The 20,630-nt window shown below is 57.3% G+C and overlaps 1 protein-coding gene across 1 annotated transcript; it reads right to left on the bottom strand.

Annotated features, from left to right (window-relative positions):
- Positions 1–194: 194 nt before the first annotated feature.
- serpinf2b (serpin peptidase inhibitor, clade F (alpha-2 antiplasmin, pigment epithelium derived factor), member 2b) lies at positions 195–16,826 on the bottom strand. The gene is made up of 8 exons (XM_052035875.1): positions 16,690–16,826; positions 11,118–11,196; positions 10,022–10,460; positions 8,322–8,465; positions 7,687–7,890; positions 5,377–5,519; positions 2,536–2,734; positions 195–1,033 (listed from the first exon to the last, which is right to left on the bottom strand). Exons 1-8 carry the CDS (start codon positions 16,710–16,712, stop codon positions 711–713), a joined length of 1,554 nt encoding a protein of 517 aa, XP_051891835.1. The 5' UTR covers positions 16,713–16,826; the 3' UTR covers positions 195–710.
- Positions 16,827–20,630: the final 3,804 nt, after the last annotated feature.

The raw sequence follows: 20,630 nt of genomic DNA, 5'->3' as shown, positions 1-20,630 counted from the left end.
TTTCAGGCAATCCAGGGTAACCTTCCCCAAGGAGAGTTCACACCCTCTCCAGCCCTGACACGGCCCAGACCCCTCACATCACCAGTCCAACCGATCTCAGTGACACAGGAAATACAGGTAACCTCACGGTGACAGAGGAAATACAGGCAACCTCACGGTGACACGGGTAATACAGGCAACCTCACACAGAGACATGAAATACAGGCAACTTTACTCATTAACATTGGAAATACAGGTAACTTTGATCAGCATCGCAGTAAGTACAGGCGGTCTTGCTCAGTAACAGAAAATACAGGCAATCTTGGTCGGTGTCACAGGAAGTACAGGTGATCACTTGGTGACTCAGCAGCTACAGGATTCTCTTTGGGAGACCTTGGGCAGGTGCAGCTTGGGGCGGCTTTGCTCGCTGCCTGATCCGGTAGGTGCTGGTCAGCGCCCGTGATTGGTCAGTGGTCGCGCTCTGTGCCCCTGCCCGTCCCACCAGAGGGAGGTGTCCGCCTGGTTCCTGGGCCGGTCGCAGCTCAATCCCCTGATGGTTCAGCTGTGACACCCGGTGATCTTCAACCCCCTGTCCTGCAGCTGAACGACTGCAGTGGGCGGAGATGGGAACAGAGTGCGAATTACTGTTCGTTAATTTGTGAAACAAGACAGAAGGCGCCGCTGGGGTGGGGTGTCCAAGCCGACTGCCGCGGTCCGGCCAAGCCCACTTCTCACTTGGGGACGGGCAGTTCCTTCACGTCCAGGTACTGTCCCTCCAGGTACAAGTCCGGTTCCTTCTGCATCTCGGGTTGGGGGTCCTTGATGGTGCCGAGGAAGAGCGGGATGCCGGAGATGTCATCGCGGATGAGGAAGAAGAAAGGCCGGTTGATGTTACACTGCAGGAGGGAGCGGTTGATGGCGATAGCGGTGCTGGCGGCAGCCTCCACCCCCTCCTCCCTCAGCTCCATGGTGGCCTTGTGTTGGACAGAAGACACCACCAGTGGCCTGTCGGAGATCCTGCTCAGGTCTGGGTTCCTGAAGATGTCGCCGAGACCTGCAGGCGGGAGGGAGGCTGAGAGCGGGGCTGGGTCGGGGTGTGGGGATCCGACCCCTGGAACCAGGGCAGAGACAACGGCAATACCCCCTCCCATCCGGAACCCCCCCCCCCCGACCCTCACTGACACCCCCAGAACCCACCAGCCCCACCAACCCCCACACCCCCCCCCGGAACACACCGCCCAGGATCCCAGCCAAGGTGCACCCCCACCCCAGCACCACTCACCCCACCCCACCCCACATAACCATATCGGCCAGGACAATCTGGTCCATCCCCCCCCCCCACACACACACACACACACACATGCCAAGAAACGTGGAGCAACCCCGGGGTCAGAGCGACGCTGCGGAATCTGACACTGGGGTCAGGGTGACACTGGAGATTCTGTGACCCTGGGGTCGGGGTAACACTGGGGTCAGGGTAACACTGGGGTCGGGGTAACTGGGGTCGGGGATGACTTGGTGTTGTGGATACTGTAGAGGATTGTCGAAGATTGTAGAGGAACATTGATAGGATGCAGAGCTGGGCTGACAAGTGGCAGATGGAGTTCAATCCAGAGAAGTGTAAGGTGGTACACTTTGGAAGGACAAACTCCAGGGGAGAGTACAAAGTTAATGGCAGGATTCTGGGTAGTGTGGAGGAGCAGAGGAATCTAGGGGTTCATATCCACAGATCCCTGAAAGTTGCCTCACAGGTGGATAGGGTAGTTAAGAAAGTTTATGGGGTGTTAGCTTTCATAAATCAAGGGATCCAGTTTAAGAGCCGCGAGGTAATGATGCAGCTCTACAAAACTCTGGTTAGACCACACTTGGAGTACTGTGTTCAGTTCTGGTCACCTCATTATAGGAAGGATGTGGAAACGTTGGAAACGGTGCAGAGGAGATTTACCAGGATGCTGCCTGGATTAGAGATTATGGATTATGAGGAGAGACTAAGGGAGCTAGTCTCTTTGGACAGAAGGAGGATGAGGGGAGACATGATAGAGGTGCACAAAATATTAAGAGGAATAGATAGAGTAGACAGCCAGCACCTCTTTCCCAGGGCATCAGTGCTCAATACAAGAGGGCATGGCTTTAAAGCAATGGGTGGGAAGTTCAAGGGAGATATCAGAGGAAGGTATTTTACCCAGAGAGCGGTTGGTGCATGGAATATGCTGCCTGGGGTGGTGGTGGAGGCAGGCACATTGGTCAAATTCAAGAGATTACTAGATAAGCATATGGAGGAATTTTAAATAGAGGAAGGTGTTAAAGGCGAGTTTTAAAGGTCGGCACAACATTGTGGGCCGAAGGGCCTGTATTGTGCTGTACTGTTCTATGGTTCTATGTTCTATGTAACACTGGGGACTCTGTGAACCTGGGGTCAGGGTAACACTGGGGTTGGGGTAACACGGGGTTCGGGTGACACTGGGGTCGGGTTAACACTGGGGTCAAGGTGACAATGGGGACTCTGTGACCCTGGGGTCGGGTTAACACTGGGGTCGGGGTAACACTGAAACCTACCAAGTTTCTGCAAAGTCCCCTTCAGGTCGGTGTTGAAGTCGATGTTGAGTTTGGGAAGCCTGACCAACATCGGGCGCGGCTTGAAGTGTCCCACGATGTCGGAGATGTTGACGTTCTTGACGATGGTGTTAAGCCCGCTGTTCATCACGGGCTTCACCACAATGAAGCTGATGTTGTGTTTGAAAGCCATCCTGATAACCTAACCAGACAAGGTCTCGTCACAAACCCCAGCGACCCCTGAACATGCCCATTGCTCCACTCCCCTCTCCGGCCCCGTCCCCTGCAGGTGCTACTGTGGAGATCCCAGTTCGGACGGAGCTCTCCCCTGCACAGGAGCTGGCGGCAGAGGACACGGCTTTCTCCCAATTACACAGGCGCCAACACTCGGCCCATCTACAACCCTGCTGGCCGACGGTTTGCACTCCCGGCTGGTGACCCACCCCCCACTCCCTTCCAACCCCCGGTTCCTGCACTAACACTGGCCCATGCTCCCTTTGTGCACCACCCCTGGGCACCAATCCCACGGCGCCGTCACCGTCCCGCAGTTGGCGACTGCAGCCGCGGAATCGCAGACCTCAGCCTCAGAAGGAGGAACCAACCAACTGCAAGGCCGGAGATTCAGGGCTGACACCCCATTACACTGTGGGGGGGAGGTACTGAGGGAGGGTCACCGTGGGAGGGGCGGTACTGAGGGAGGGTCACCGTGGGAGGGGCGGTACTGAGGGAGGGTCACCGTGGGAGGGGCGGTACTGAGGGAGCGTCACCGTGGGAGGGGCAGTACTGAGGGAGCGCCGCACTGTGTTTGAAAGTGATGTAGTTCAATCTGAAATTTGGGACAAAGCTACAGAAAGGAATCGATGAAGGTTAAAAGTGAAAAAGTCAAGCAGAATGGAAACAGGCCCTTCGGCCCACCGAGTCCAGGCCGACCACCATGCAGCCATCTGCACTAATCCCATGTTATTCTTCCCATATCCCCATCAATTTGCCCCAGGTTCTATCCCTCCCTACATGCTGGGGGCAATTTACTGCGGCCGATTCACCCATCGTATCTTCCGGATGTGGGAGGAAACCGGAGCACCCGGGGAAACCCAGGCGGTCACAGGGAGAACGTTCAAACTCCACACAGACAGCGCCGGAGGTCAGGATCGAACCCGGGCTGTTGGAACTGCGAGGCAGCGGCTCTACCAGCTGCGCTGAAGATTTGAAAGGAAAGTGTCTGGTTTATCGGGAGAACACATGGAAAGATGCAACAGTGGACGCGCTACGGTTGGTACCAAGTCCAGGATTTGCAGAAAAATGTGTTCCCTGAAAGCACAAAAAGCCAACGCGAAAAGTGATTCATCCGTAGCTGGGCAGAGGGTGTGGGCGGGGGGCGGAGGCGGAGGGCCCAGGCAGTGTTACAAGGGAGAGGCTTGAAACGTTGCCCAACATGGCAGCAAAGAACCAAGGAACGGACAGAGACGGGCAAACAGGAGAGTGCGCCGGGGAGAAACAGGAACATGTCCTGCACGGACTTGCATGGGAGGGGGTGCGACAAGGAGACCAGCTGGGGGAGAGACGAGGCTCTCACAGAGTCGGAGTATAGGAAAGGGAGCGGCATCAAACAGTGTGCTTGTGACCGCCGCTGGAACACCGTCCACTGAGTACAGGGTGAAGCTCACAACTCCGGCCACAACCACCGGGAGATGAACGGTTCGGGGAGGAGAAGGAACTGAAGTAGCGCCGGGCAGGTGGGTGAGACTGACGGCTGACATGTGCAGAGTTCGGAATGGAAGCAGCTTCCAAACTTCAGTCGGTCCTGCGGTTCCTGTGTTGGAATTGGTTTATTATTGTCACTTGTACCGAGGTACAGTGAGAAACTTGTCTTACACACTGTTCATACAGGTCCGTTCATTACACAGTGCATTGAGGTAGCACAGGGTGAAACAATACAGAATGCAGAGTAAAGTGTCACAGCTACAGGGAAGTGCAGTGCAGGTAGACAATAAGGGAGAGAGAACAGGGAGTGACCGACCCGTTCCCTAACGTCAGCGTCCGCTGAAGGACGGGAGTGAGCAGAGTCAGCGAGGATTCCCCGGACCGGGTCTGCTGCCCGAGGACAGACTGACTGCGCTCGGACGCGATCTCAGGGAACCTTGCGGGGCCCGCAGGCTGGGGGCAGGGAGGGCAGTTCCCCGGCTCAGGAGTCTGGGACCGGGGGCGGCCAGGTGGGACTGAGATGAGGGGGCGGAGGCCAACTCCTTACCTTCTCAGGAGGGGGTTGGGGGGGGAGTCTGCAGGACCGGCTGAGGCGGCGCTTCCCTGGGAGTGGTCTTGGCGGGTGTGCACTGAGTTCCCCACTGTGGTGTGGGTGGCTAGTGAAATGTAGTTCTTATTCAATGGTATTGGATCCGAGGGCCCCTCCCGAAATCACCCCCACCCACCCAGCTCCAACTCACCCCCACCCTCTCCCCATCCCACCCTCTCCCATATTCCATTACCTCCTCCCCCCCCCCCCACCGGTGAAGGACCGTGGTCACCCCTTCCACCTGCCCAATGAGGTGCCACAGTGGCAGCTGAGCATCGGCAGCCCCTCCGGCCACCGACAGGGTGAGGCGGGGGCGGGGGTCACCCCATGGGACCCTCCAACCCCACAGACAGGGGACTCCCCCATATCCAGGGACTTTTCCCGTGAACAGGGGGCTCTGCTCTCCACAGATGGGGGCTCTCCCCTCGCCACTGGAAGCCCAACCCCACAAAGGAAGCTCACTGCGCGGTCAGGGGTCCCACCCGAGTGGGGGACAGGCTCTGTGAGCAGCAGCCCATGGGGAGGGTCAGGCAGGGGGTCTCCAGGTTCCTCACCTCGCTCTGAAGCTCGTCGCTGTACATGCTGCTGACGGGATACTTGGGGTGCTTCATGGTGGGCACTCGCTCCATATGCCCGTCCTCCAGGAAGAAGGGCTCGGGTCCCGTCGCCAGTGGGTCGAACTGAACCTTCCACAGCCCTGTATGGGCACAGCACCAACACTCAGCTCCCGCCCTCACACACTCCCCGCCAGTGCACGCCCATCCGTCTGCATCGTCATCCCTGCTCCTCTCCCCACAGACGCTGCCTGACCCACTGAGTGTTTCCTGAATTCTCTGTCTTTATTTCAGATTTCCGGCATCTGCATTGTTTTGCAGGCAGAGACAGGCCCTTCGGCCCAACCGGTCTATGCTGACCAAGATGCCCAACGAAGCTAGTCCCATTTGCCCGTGTTTGGCCCACATCCCTCTAAACCTTTCCCACCCACGGACCTGTCCAAAATGTCCTCTGAATGTTGCTAGTGTTCCTGCCTCACCCACTTCCTCTGGCAGCTTGTTCCATACACCCACCACCCTCTGGGTGAAGAGTCCCATTTGCCCCCCGCCCACATCCCTATTAAATCTCTTCCCTCTCACCTTAAACCTGTGCCTTCTGGTTCTTGCTTCCTCAACCCTGGGAAAAAGACTGAGTGCATTAACCCTATCTATGCCTCTCATGGTTTTATACACCTCTGTAAGGTCACCCCTCAGTTTCCTACACTCCAAGGAATAAAGTCCCAGCCTGCCCGACCTGTCTCCATAACTCAGTCCCTCGAGTCCTGACAACATCCTGCTAATGCCTTTCTGCACTCTTCCCAGTTCAGTAACACCTTACAACAGGGTGACCAAAGGCGAACACAACATTCTAAACGCAGACTCACCAACCTCCTGCACAACTGCAACGTCACCTCCCAACTTCTACATTCAGTGCCCTGATCGATGAAGGCCAGGGTGCCGAACGCCTTCTTCACCACCCTGTCTACCTGTGATGTTACTTCAGGGAAACATGTACTTGGACCTCTGTGTCCCTCTTGTTCTACAACACTCCCCAGGACCCAACCATTCACTGTGAAAGTCCTGCCCTGGATTGACTTCCCAAAATGTAGCACCTCGCACTTATCTTATGTACTCAGAGGACCCAGGGCCCTGAATAGTTCCCTGAGCAGGAGAAAGTCCTGCCGACAGAGGACAAGGATCACACATGTCTGCTCAACTGTGCAGAGACCACACTCGCTCAGCTGTGCAGAGAGCACACTCGCTCAGCTGTGCAGAGACCACACTCGCTCAGCTGTGCAGAGAGCACACACACAGCTGTGCAGAGAGCACACACACAGCTGTGCAGAGACCACACTCGCTCAGCTGTGCAGAGACCACACTCGCTCAGCTGTGCAGAGAGCACAGTCACACAGCTGTGCAGAGAGCACACTCGCTCAGCTGTGCAGAGAGCACAGTCACACAGCTGTGCAGAGAGCACACTCGCTCAGCTGTGCAGAGAGCACACTCGCTCAGCTGTGCAGAGACCACACTCGCTCAGCTGTGCAGAGAGCACACACACAGCTGTGCAGAGAGCACACTCGCTCAGCTGCGCAGAGAGCACACTCACACAGCGAGGGGCTGCACCGTACTCTAGGGGAAGTGCCCACCATTCAGTGAATAACTACACAACCTGGAAATCTGAAGCAGACAAATGCTGGAAACACTCAGCAGGTCAGGCAGCGTCTGTGGAGAGAGCATTAACATTTCAGTCAAACACCCTCTGCTAGACGCGGGGAGGAGAGAAGGTGAGTTGATATATAGTCGCAGAAAGGATATGTTGGGGTGGATAGGAAAAAGCGGATATCTCTGGTAGGCGGAGCCCAGCGGTGCCTGGGGGTAAGTTGTGAACAGGCACTCGTGGGTTTTATCAACAGTCTTCAACCCGAAACAGAAGTTCTGTGAGGCTGCGCGACCTGCTGAGTTGCTCAGAGTTTTACTTCAGATTTCCAGCTTGCGCAGATTTTTCTGATCTTCATCAACCAACGGGGCAATGGGGGGGGGGGGGGCCGTCCCCCAGTGAGGGGCAGTGTGTGTGTGTGTGGGGGGGGGGGGGTGAACCCATCCCCCAGTGAGGGGCTATGTGTGTGTGTGTGTGGGGGGGGGGGACCCATCCCCCAGTAAAGGTCAGTGTGTGTGTGGGACCCGTCCCCCGGTGAGGGTCAGTAGAGCTGCTCAGAGGTTTGGTGAACGTCTGGGTCCCCTCTTTTGGCCGTTCACTGTGCCCGATCCCGGGGGGGGGGGCGGTGGGGGGGGGGGGGGTGATCACAAGTCCCCTGCAGGAGCAACACTCACCTTTAAAGTTAATGGCGTTGACCAACATCAGTTCGAGGTTTCCCGGAACCTCAGTCAGGAAGGTTTTGATTTTGCCGCCCGTCATCTGCTCCACCCAAGCGTTGATCTTGTTGGCGTCGACAGCGGCCACTCCGCTCAGGGGCTGCGGGCGGGACTTGTAAAACCTCTCCGAATCCGTCAGGAAGCCCGACTTCAGGTGGAACCCTGCATGGCGCAAACACAGCTGGCAAAGCTGGCAGCTGCATCACTCACAACTGGCACAGCCCACATCTGGGCATCTCACACGGCACCAAAGCACATCTGGGCATCTCACACCTGGCGCCATTCACATCTGGGCATCTCACACCTGGCGCCAACCCACATCTGCTCATATCACACTGGAACCAACACATCGGGGCATCTCACGCCTGGCATCAACACCTGGGCATCATCCACACATCTGGCAAACATCCATTCTCTTGGTGTTATAAACACATAGCTGGCCACACACACCTGACATTATGGACACACATCTGGGCATCTGACACTCGCCTCGCATTACAAATGCACACCTGACAGTCACCCATTTTAAACTCTCCACCCCTCCCCTCCCACACACAGGTACCCTGCAGTATTTGGGGGGGGGGCGGCCTCACCCTCACGGACGTAGATGGTGGACGCGATGCTGAGCACTCTCTGGTTGAAGGTGTTGACGGCGGTGTGCAGTGTGTGGTGTGAGCAGTTGAGCGGGTCGAAGTGGAGAGCTTTCACCAGTTCCCTCTCCGTCTTGTTGGCAGAACCTGCGGCACAAAGTGTGGAGAACGCGGGCTCAGCAGGTGAGCGCTCCTCCCCCTCCCACTCGCCAGAGGAGGCCATTCAGCGCACTGAATCATGCTGTCTCACAGTGTAATCCCAGCTGCCGCTGGTCTTCCCCGGAACCTGTTCTCCCCCCACATTTACCTCTCACCCACCCACTGGGGGCAATTACCCCACCGACCCGCACGTCGTTGGGATGTGGGAGGGAACCGGAGCCCCCGGGCAAACCACCAGTCACAGGGAGAGCGTGGTCAAGATTAAACCCGGCTCCCTGGTGCGGTGAGGCAGCAGCACTACCCGCTGCGCCAATCTTCCACCCTCGAGTCTGCATTCAGTGGAACAGAAGGCCGCTCGGCCCTTCGGCCTTCTGCTGTCCCATGAGGCAGCTCAGTGACAGTTCTGCTGCCCACCCAGCGTTGCATCACCCCAGGTATCCTCGCCCCGTCTCCGTGAGCTCTCACTGGCTCCCGGGCGAGAAACAGTTTCAAACCCACCCACCCCCACCCCCTCGCGACACTCCCCCACCCCCCACCAGCTCAGCATGTCTCCCAGCTCTGTCCCTGCCAGCTCCTGGGGCAGGTCCCAAATGTAACCCCCTCCCCGCCCCCACCTCTCTGGCAGCTGTTGCGTTTTGACCCCATTTTTGCAGTTTCTACACCACCCCACCACTGGTCCCAGAGAGCGGGGGCCAGCAGCCCGTGTATGGATCGAGAGATTGGGAAGGGATCCAGAGCTCGGGGCCGGGGAGGGGGGCGGCTCCTTCCCCTGACCGACAGAGCCAGTGTTTACCGTCCATCCCTATTTACCCCTGAACGGAGGAGTTGGGAGCCAACCACAGTTGTGGGTCTGGAGATCGCAGATTTGTGTACAGTTCTGGTCACCTCCCTACAGGAGGGATGAGGGATCGTCAGAGAGAGTGCGGAGGGATCCCCCAGGGTGTGGTCCGGAACGGAGGGCTGTCGTCATAGGGAGAGATGGCGTTGTTCTCACTGGGAGCTAGGAGGTATAGATGGGGTAGAGAGTCAGAGTCCTTCTCCCAGGGCAGGAACTAGAGGGCACAGGTTGAGGGTGAGAGGGGGGAAATGTAAAGCAGATCTGAGGGGGAAGTTTTTCCACACAGGGTGGGGGATATCTGGAAGGAGCTGCCTGAGGAGGTTGTGGGGGCATTCGGACAGCTACTTGGAGAGGAGGGATGGAGGGACCCGGGCCTGACGTGGGCAAAGGGGACCAGTGTTGATAGACATCACGGTCGGCAGCGACAAGATGGGCCGAAGGGGCTGTTCCTGAGCTGTACGTTTCTAGGATGCCATGATTTCCTCGAAGTGTGTCAGATCTGTGGCAGCCCAGCTTTCCTGGGAAACTCGCTCTCCATTCCCAGATCAGTTTAATCGTGAATTTAAATTGCCCAGCTGCTGAGGCGGGATTTAGATTTGAGTCTGTGGGAGTGGCCCAGGCCTCTAGATGTGGGTCCAGTGAGAGAACTACCCACCCCCCACACGGCTACCAGCCAGGGGGTGAGCAATCGGAACAAATCTGTTACCCAGAGCGAGCTGAGCCAGTCCCAGCACGATGCTCAGAGGGGAGATGATCACATTCGGCTTCTTGGTTTCCTTCAAAACCTTCTTGAACATCTCCATGCCGAAGTCACTGATGGCCTTCCCCAAGAGCTGCGCCATGGCCAGGGATCTGGCCCCCGCGCATCCTTCCGCCGGCTGCTCCTCGCCTCCGCTCTGAAGGAGCGGCTCCGCCGCTATCTTCATGGGTTCTGCCAATGTCTCTTTGGAACCTAATGCGGCTGATGGGTTGGCACCGGATGAGTGGACATCTGGCTGGTGGGTACCAGGTGGGTGGGCACCCGTCGGGTCAGTGTCTGGCCCCTGGGTTCCCCCTGGCTGGACCTCCAGACCCCGGGCTGTGATCTGGACAGGGGGGAGAATTGAGATCTCACTGGGTTGAATCACTGTTGTGGTATTCTTGACCTGTGGAAGTGAGAGACATTTGTTCAGGCACGTCTGAGGGATGAGGGAGGCCGAGAAAAAAACAGAATAAAGAGGCAAGGGAAAGAGAGGAACAAAGGTTTGCTGTCCTGTAGGCCCCTTCCGGACTGCAGGGCAGGGAGTAGTCCTGCTAGCCCTCACCTGCCAGTCCTGTTCTCCACCGGTGCCCGGACACCGCCCTTCCGACCGGTGCCCCGACACCGCCCCGCCGACCGGTGCCCGCCCCCCACCCCGCCGATGGGACTGAGGGTGCTGGACTACAATCCGCGGTGACTGTCCATTTGCGAGGGTTTGTAGGTTTGTGCATCCGAGGGTCTCAGCTGCTTGGATCCGACCGGGGAGTGGGAGACTCCCGAGGGTGGGGGCCACATCCGGAGCCGGATCCCTGGGTGACTCTGCCCACCCCAGAGGAAGACCTTTTCAGTCCCCGGGCCGGGGAGGTGGGACTGACCGCCGGTGAGCTGAGACGGAACTGCTCTGCCATTGAGAAGAGAGAGTGAGCGAGGGGAGGGAGTGGGAGGCAGGGGATGTGAAGAGGGGTGAGGGAGGGAGGGAGTGCGGGGAGGGGAGGAGGGGAGGGGGACGGAATGAAGGGGAGGGGAGGGAGGGGGAGGGGGAGGAGGTAAGATCACGGTTTACATCAGTGAATGCTGGTCTGAGGGAACACAGGACAACAGCGACCAAGGCCCAAATCTTCATGCTGACACCAGGTGGAACTCTGCAAAACAAAACAGTGATTAGACCTCAGGCAGGGAGTGGCTATTCGGCAGTAGGAGGCACCGGCGGGAAAACAAACCAGCAGGAAGATGGACCCAGTGCTTGTCCTCTCCCCGCCCTGTGCTCAAACCCTGCCTCTCCCCCCTCCTCCAGGAGACGAAGCGCCTGGCGTTTGCTCAGGAGGTGCCCCAGAGCTAACGGTAACACACGCACAGGTCCTCAATGCATTGCCGCTGTGGGATCCTGCCGTGCACGTGTGTGTCTTGCGTTGGAGCAGTGACCTGCTGCCAACGGCCCTTCGCCGCTTGTGCAGGTCAAGGGGGCGTCTCGATGTGGCGCCAGGTGCTGGGGAATTGGAGAGCTGCCCTCCCTGTTGGTGACTGGTGTCGGTGAACACCCCGCCACATCGGGAGGTAACAGGCCGGCTCACACGGGGGGGGGGGCAGGTTAAAGGGGGAGAGGGAGAGGCTGAGGTGGGGAGTGTCTGCAAGGAATCTTGGAAGTCGGGGTGAAGACACCAAAGGAGAAGCCATGGAGGTTGGGCATCTGTGGGTCTGGAGCAGGGGAGGGTGGAGGGAACACGGTGGGGCAGGGTTGGGGGGCAGTGTGTGACTGGGTGGGGTGTCGGCTTGGACCCGGGCGGCAGAGCTTGAGATGTGCCGAGGCTGATGGAGGGGCAGTTTGTGGACAGACACATGGAGCGCTGGAGGAACTCAGCGGGTCGGGCAGCATCTGTGGAGGGAGAACCTTCATCGGGATTGGGGATCTGGATTCCAGCATCTGCAGCCTCCAGTTTGTGGAGTGGTCCAGGCGTGTCCTGGGACAGTCGGGTGCCCGAGCAGCAGGTGTGCCCTGGGGAGGAGTTCTTCTTGCTGGGGTGCCCGGGCATCGTTGAGAGTGAGCCGCCCCCTCGAACCACTGCTGTCCGGCTGGCGAAGGTGCCCCCAGAGTGTAGGTGCGGAGGGGTCTGCATCTGCAAAACGAAGGAGCCCTCAGGACACTGCAAGTAGCAGGTGGTGTGGTCCGTATACCTGCTGTCCTGGTGGGAGGGGTGGTGGGTTCGGGAGGTCCTGTCCGAGCAGCCACTGTGTGCCGGTGGTGGGAGCAATGAACATTTAGGCTGATTGATGGGCTGCCAATCAAGCGGGCTATTTTGTGCTGGACGGTGTCGAGATTTGTTGGAACTGTGGAGAGTGGTGCACAGTGTTCCGTCAGACGTCCCCTGTGGGTGGTGCACAGAGTGTTCCGTCGGACGTCCCCTATGGGTGGTGCACAGTGTTCCATCAGACGTCCCCCGTTGGTGGTGCACAGTGTTCCGTCAGACGTCCCCCGTGGGTGGTGCACAGAGTGTTCCGTCGGACGTCCCCTGTGGGTGGTGCACAGGCCCCGTGGGGAGAGAGACCTGGGCCAGTTGGTCAGTGGTGGCCCCGGACATTGATGGTGCTGATGGTAACGGGTAGGTGTTAGACATTCCCTTGTTGGAGATGTTACTGGCCACTGCACGTGGGTTACTTTCCCACGCCTGAATGTTAATGTACAAACGTAATAGAGGAAGTATAAGGGGAGGCCATTTGGCCCTTCGAACTGCTCCACCATTTGTGGCCAATTTCCCTCAGCACCGTTCTGCTGCAAGCAGCCATAGTCAACATAAGGTTTGAGAAATAGTAGCCATTAGTACAAGTGAAAAGCAGTCCTCATGAATTTTCAAAACGTGAACTGCAAGCAGTAATCAGTCCTGAGATCAGCTGTGGTCTGACAACGAACAGCACAGTCTGCAGAGCGCAGGGAACTGGTCCACAGCTGGACACATCTGGTGAGTGAACTGACATGGCCACGAGACAGCCGTGTCTGCATCGGTCAAGCCTACACACAGTGGCTCTATGTTAATTAGTCCACATCAGATCAGTGATCAATAAATGGGGGTATCTGTGTACCCAGAGACTCACCCCACAACACTAATTCTGAGTGCCTGGGCTCTCTGTCCTCAGAACCTTCGAGACCATCTGTGTGATTATTTTGTCCCAGCAACGGTTTTGGAATATTCAGAGGTGTCTTGTCAGTTACGATACACTCTCATTGTAACTATGTAATTCGGTGGAAACATTTATCTGCCCCCAGAATATTGAAGTGAACTATGCAATTGTAACTATTGAAATTGTATTCAATCACCTGCTGTTATCTTTGCTGATTGAATTCACTGAGATGTGAGCTGGTGCTGAATACAGAGCTGTCACGTCTGCAGCTGCTGTCTCTGAACTCAGTCACAACACCCGCACTATCCCCGTATCCACTAATGTCCAGAGATTCATTGTTTTCCGCTTCGAATGAACACAATGACCGAGTCGAGGGAGAGAATTCCAAAGATTCACCGCCCGCTGAGTGAAGTTTTTCCCTCATCTCAGTCCTAATTGGCCGACCCCCTTGTTCTGACACCGTACTCCTGTTCCTAACTCCTCAGCCAGGGGAAACACCCTCCCTCCATCCAGCCCGTCCAACCCTCTGTGAATTTTGTAAGCTTTGATGAGATCTCTCATTTTTCTCTACTCTTCATGGGCAAACCAGCCATCCCTGGAACCTCTGTCCACTGGTCGGTGAGATGGTCATTCTGTTCAGCAACCTTTGCTGCACCCCCTCTATGGAAAGTATGTTGTTTCTTAGGTAAAGAAAGAAAATCTGCTCCCAATATTCCAAGTGTGGTCTCAGCAAGTCCCTGTGTAATCGCAGGAAGAGAGCTGCATTCCTGGACTTAAATCCGGTCACAATGAAAGCCAATTTACCACACGCCTTCCCCCAAGCTCGCTGCTCTTGCATGCTGCCCTTCAGAGACCGTGTGCAGGGACACAAGATACCTTTGAACACCAACACTGTCCAATCTCTCACCATATAAAACATACTCAGCTGTTTTGTTGAGTGCATCAAACAAACTCACATATTGCACTACATTCCACTAGCCCTGTCCTCACCCACCCACCCAGCTCGTCCACATCCCCCCGAAGCCCCTCTACATCATCCTCCCCACTCACATTCCCATCCGGTTTAATATTGTCAGCAAACTTGGAAACAGGACATTTGGTCTCCTCAGTCAATCGTTGGAAAAGAATTGTGAAAATCAAAAATGACAGTTCCAGATGTTGCAATTCAAATAAAAACAGAAAATGCCTGAAACACTCATCAGGCCAGGCAGCGTCTGTGGGAAGTGCAACGGTTCTGGGACCCTTCATCACACCTAGGAAGGACAGACACGTTAGTCCTCAGTAGCAGGGGAAGTGGGTGAGGGATGGATCACAATTCCCCACCAACCTCTCCCCATCGTAACCTCGGTAACAATGGGGGGTTGTGGGGGTGGGGGGCAACATCTGTGCCTTCACCGCTTCCCTTCCCACCATCCAGGGAGCCAGCTGTCCTCCAGGTGAAGCATGGATCACTTCCCCTTCTTGCAGTCCAGGGTCCTGCATTCGGTGTTCCCACTGTGGGCTCCGGTGCACTGGGGAAACCAAACCCAGTCTGGGTGATGGCTCCGGGAACACCCGAGCTCAGTCCGCAGGAGTGACCCTGAGCTCCCTGTCGCTGCTGCTTTAATTTCCCCGCCCCCTCCCGCCCCACGACCTCTGTGTCCGTGGTCTCCTGCACAGTTACACTTGAGGCCCGACACAAACTCAAGGAACAACCCCTCGATCCATCCGGGCACGTTGCAGCCTGCAGGACTCCCCCGTGTCAGGAGGCTTGTTCTTTGTGTTGGGACCAGAACGGCCGTTCCTGCCTCATCACCCTGTTCTCTTTGTACAGTCTGACCTGCTACTCGTGCCCCACAGCCTCACCATTGGTTACACGTTACAGAGAGGTGAATCTGACTTTACCCTCCCTGAAACAGCCACCAGCTCCTCTGGTCCCGCCCTACCACAGATATTTCCTTCGTTCTCCGCACCCTTCCCCCACCCCCTGGGCTGCAGAAAACCAACATTTCTCACTTTCCCAAGTCTGAAGAAGGGCCCGGACCTAAAACATTAACCCACCCCCACTCCCTCCACCCCTCCCACGCTCCCCCCGCCCCCACACTATTACTCCTTCACTGTGGAAGTGGAGCGTTACTCCGTACCTCACTCCCCTCACCCTAGGCCACTCCTCCATCCCTCTTCCTCCCCCTCACTCTCCCTCCATGCCTTCTGTCACCCTGCCTCTCCCTCATACCCCTCCCCGTCACTGGGAGGTGAGGCAGTGTTGAGGGGATGATATGTAACCTGAGACCATTCAGCCCCTTCAACCTGTTCCTCCACACAATCGGTTGACTGGAGGAAAAATCCCATCGCTTCGTCCCACCCCCCTCCACAACCCCACCCCTCCATCCACCCCCTCTGCTCCCTCCCCCTCCCGCATTGGTTAACCACATCTATACATCTTGGATTTGAAATCCCCTCCGAGTCCGTTGCTGTTTGTGGGAGGGAGCTCCAGATTCCCACCCCACGTGTGAGCAGTTCCTGACCCCTCCTCGCCCTCCCCATCAGCAACCCTCCCAGTGGATCCCACCCAGGCCCCCATCACCCATATTCCAGGAGACACAACCAGGGTGTGTGGAACCTTCCCCGAGAACAGGATCGTTGCAGACGGGTGTACCTGCTCCCCTCCGCCGCCGATCCCACTTCCCCGAGACACACACTTCACCGGGGCTGTGTGACTGCAGCAGCCTCTGACCGCCCCCCCCCTCCCCCGCCATCCCCACACCGTGTCTGGAAGGGCCTCCGCTCCCTGGACCATTCCAGCGGTTGGCAGGAATTGCTCGGCCCCCGCCCCTCTCCCCGGACCCCTGTGGTCGCTGCTGGTGAGAAGGCTGCCCGTTGCATCTTTCTGTGCGGTGTGGGCGAGCCGGGATTGGCTGTTCCCTCCCCCATCCCCCTCAGTCCACCCGCTGACAACCCGGGTACTGTAACAGCCCCGAGTCAGTGCTCAGGCCGCGCCGTTCCGCAGTGCGCCTGCCCACAGGGGAGCACAACACCGGACTTCCCAACACCCTGTCACTGCGGTCCCCTGGTGCGATGGGATGGACTCCTGACCTCACAATCTCCCTCGACATGGCCTCGCACCTTATTGTCTGCCTGCACTGCACTTTCTCTGTAACTGTGACACTTTATTCTGCGCTCTTGTTGTTTTACCCTGTACGACCTCAATGCACGGTGTAATGAAATGATCTGTATGGACGGCATGCAGAACAAGGTTTTTCACTGTACCTCAGTACATGTGACAACAATATACAAATTTACCCCTGGAGGGACCCACGGAGGGGGTGCTGGTTTCTGCACCACCCTCCCCACCACCCCAGGGGGATCCTTGGGCCAGGAGGCTCCCAGTCAGACCCCTCGTTGGGGGAAGGAGCCGATCTCCAGCCTAAGGCCTCCCACCTCCCAGCGGGCCCAACCCCACCCCCCTAGTGGCCCCAGCAGCCCCAAGTTTTGGGACACTGAGCCCCCCCCCCCCCCGGGGTGTGAAGCGGCGGCCTTACCTCCGTCCCACAGCCTGTGCCATGTCCGCGAGTCCCAGCAGCAAGTGAGGACGGCAGAAAGTGCCCCAAAGCTGAGGTCAGCAGAGTTCTCGGTGGCGAGCCAACAATCAGTAACTGCCCAGTCCCAACTTATCACCGGCTTCTCTCAGCAAACATTGAGCCACAGCCTGTTAAACATTTGCCCAGGTCCCTGCTTCAGGTCCGCAGCCAACACCAGCCGCTCGGCACGTCCGAGCTGTCCACAGCTCCGCTCAACCACCCTCCACCTCGGCCAGGGCACCTCCTGCTGACCCCGGCCCCACCCGCTGCGGGAGAGCGTCCCTCACAGCCTCCACCAACTCCCAGACCACCTCCCAACCATCACCAGAGCGATGGGTCTCACCTCCCCCCCCCCACACACACACACCTACCTCCCACCCACCCACCCCCCCCCCCACCCACACCTACCTCGCCGGGTCCTGTACCCCCATCAGATCCCCTCCCCCTGCGACCCTGTGGCACTGCCTCCCCCCACCGACCCCCTGTCCGGCTCCCTCCCCTTTTGAGAAGGCTCCTTGTTACCAGAGAACCTTCAGGGCAGTACCGACAGAAACAGACAACTGCCCTCCTGGTGTCCAGTTCCGATCCTCGCCCTTCACCACAGCCACACCGGCCACGCTCCCAAACCTCCCCCAGATTCCCTGGCTCCACCACTGCCCGCAACAGCCTGGATCCTGGGCTCCAGACTCGGCCCGGGTCCCTCGGGGTGGCAGGGAAGCAGGAGGGAGGTCCGGCCACCCCCGGGGGTGCTCGGTGCCCGAGGACAGAAGCCCAGACTCACTGGAGTGACTCCTGGGACAGGCCGATGGGAGACCGAGGAAGATCAGCGATGCCCCGGGAGGTTGGGAAGGAGGGGACGAGGTCACTGGGAGGAGAATCTGGGAGAGATTTGTGGCGGGGGGGTTCGAAGAGTCCACAGTGAGATCAGTCTCAGGGTACAAGGCTACCCCCACCGCTCTGTTGCCCCCACCCAGGGTAGGAGCAGACTGCAGCCGGCACTTAGTAAGGACTGGTGGGGGTGGGGACGGAAGAGGGGGGGGGATGTGGTGGGTGGGATCACACACTGAACAACCTGAGCACAAGCCCATCCACCTACAGGCGTCGACCAGAGACACAGCAGGCCATTCAGCCCAGGCTGCTGTTTATGCCCTGCTAGCCCCTCCTCTAATCTATCAGCATGTTCCTGTCCAGCCTCGCCTTAAATCCAGCTGTTCCGTTCACCAACCCCCCCCCCCCTCAGTGGAATGAGGGAACTCCACACTCGGCCGATTCCCCGAGTGAGGGAGCTCCACACTCCGCCCATTCCCCGTGAGGGAGCTCCACACTCCCACCACGTGTAAAGAAGCTTCACCCAAATTCCTGATGGGTTTCTCGGACCCTCTCCGGTTCTGCCCCTCACTCCACTGGAGAGGGGTGAAGGAGGCAGATGGCCTCATACTCAGAGGAGCACCTGAAACCCCGTGGTACAGCCGGCTACAGTTTACAGATGGCCAGTATTGGGTCTGTCTCTCTGCTGTGACTCAGACCAGCAGAAACAGTCCCCCTGCATCCAATGTTAAAAATGTCAGGTCACTGCTCAGCCTGTTGTCCAGAGAGGAGAGGCAGTCTACTCACCCTCCCCTCACACGTACACATTGCCAGTGTCATCCTGAAAAACCTTGCCCACACCCTCTCACCTCTCCATTAATACATTTACCTACATTCACACAAGGGGTGTGGGTTTCATAGGCTGAGCCAGCATTAATCGCCCGTCCCTAGTTGCCCTGAGAAGGCGGGGGTGAGCTGCCGTCTTGAACCGCTGCAGTCCCTGAGGTGTGGGTATACCCCCAGTGCTGACCGGGAGGGGGTTCCAGGACTTTGACCCAGTGACGGTGGAGGAACAGCGATATATTCCCGAGTCAGGATGGGGTGTGGGTGGCAGGGCAGCTCCCAGGGGGTGGTGTCCCCGGTCTTCTGCTGCCCTGGTGGGTTTGGAAGGTGCCGTCTGAGGGGTCTCGGTGAGTTGCTGCAGTGCGTCCTGTAGATGGTCCACACTGCTGCTGCTGTGTGTGGATGGTGGGGTGAGTGAGTGAGTGGGTGTGGATGGGGTGCCTGTCGAGCGGGCTGCTGTGTCCTGGATGGTGTCGAGCTTGAGTGTTGTCGGAGCTGCCCCCACCCAGGCGAGTGGGGGGTGTTCCCTCACACTCCTGACGAGCCGTGTAGATGGGGGACAGGCCTTGGGGAGTGAGGAAGGGAGTTACTGACCACAGGATTCCCAGCCTCTGACCTGCTCCAGTAGCCACACTGTGTGTATGGCTACTGCAAGTCAGTTTCTGGTCAGTGGTAACCCCTGGGTATTGACAGTGGGGAACAGTGATGGTGGTGCCATTGAATGCCTGGGGGTGATAATTGGATTTTCTCCTGTTGAGTCTCAACTCTGCCCAGTGCTTGCACAGCACATACGTTACCTGACACCTAGCAGCCCAGGCCTGGATATCGTCCAGGAGACACAAGAGACAGCAGAAGCCGGAATCTGGAGCAAAAAGACAAACTGGAGGAACTCAGCCAGTCGAGCAGCATCTGTAGACAGTCAAGGTTCACATCAAGACCCTTCACCTGGACTGTAAGATAAAGGGGAGACAGCCAGTGTAGAGAGGTGAGGGGAAGGGATGGAGCAAGAGCTGGCAAACAATATATGGATCCAGGTGAGGAGGGGAGAGTGGGAACAGAGGCTGAGAGGTGATGGGTGGAGGTGACAGAGGGCTGCAGACTGAATCTGATGGGAGACAAAGGTGGAGCGTGGAACCTGCTACATTTGGTTGTGAACTGCTTTGTTACCCAAGGACTCCCCATGTCCCAAGATAATTCATTATCTGAGGAGTTTCTGAACATTGCACAATCAGCGAACATCCACACTTCTGACCCTTCGAATGAAGATCATCAATGAAGCAGCTAAGGATGGTTGGACCTGGGACACAACGCTGAGGAACTCTGGCAGAGATACCCTGGCGCTGATTGACCTCCAACACCCACCTTCCTTTGCGTTAGGTATGATTCCAGCAGCAGAGGGTTTTCCCAGTTCCTCTTGACTCGAGTGTGGTCAGAGCTCCTTGATGCTGCCTTGCTGGTAGGGGCAGTTACTCTTCACTTCACACCTAGAGTTCAGCTCCTCTGTCCATGACTGGACCAAGGCTGTAATGAGGTCAGGAGATGAGCGACTTTGACAGAACCCAAACTGAGCTTCTGTGAGCAGGTTGTTGTTGATCGACAGCACCGTCAACTGTCCCTCCCGTCACTTTCCTGATGACCGAGAGTAAACTAATGGGGCAGTAATTGGCCGGGTTAGAGTTGTCCTGCTTCATGTGGACAGGACGTACCTGGGCAATTTTCCACATTGTTGGGTAGGTGCCAATGTTGTAACTGGACTGGAACAGCTTGGTCAAGGGTGCAGCCAGTTCTGGAGCACGTCTTCAGTACTATTGCTGGAATATTGTCAGGGTCCAGAGCTTCGGCTGTATCCAATGCCTTTGGCTGTTTCCTAAAGCACGTGGAGTGAACCAAATTGGCTGAAGACTGGCACCCATCCTGCTGGGGACCACTGGTGACACCAGAATGGACCATCCACTCAACACTTCGGCCTGAAGGTTCGTGTAAATGCTTCAGCTTTGCCTTTGCACTGATGTGCTGGGCTCCCCCTCATTGAGAATGGAGATTTTCCAGCGAGTTGTTTAATTGTCCACCTCCACTCACGACTGGCTGTGGCAGGACTGCAGAGACTGAATCTGATCCGTTGGTTGTGGGATTGCTCAGCTCTGTCTATTGTACCTGTTGTAATATGGCAACCTGTGGACCATACTCCAAGTATGGTCTAACCAAGGCTGGCTTGAGAACAACGTGCCCACATTAACCTCAGTGTCGAGTTG

This window comes from Pristis pectinata, chromosome 21, assembly GCF_009764475.1.
Source record: "Pristis pectinata isolate sPriPec2 chromosome 21, sPriPec2.1.pri, whole genome shotgun sequence".
Classification (NCBI taxonomy): domain Eukaryota; kingdom Metazoa; phylum Chordata; class Chondrichthyes; order Rhinopristiformes; family Pristidae; genus Pristis; species Pristis pectinata.
The sequence above is the reverse complement of the archived record's forward strand: the minus strand, read 5'-3'. Positions and strand labels throughout refer to the sequence as shown.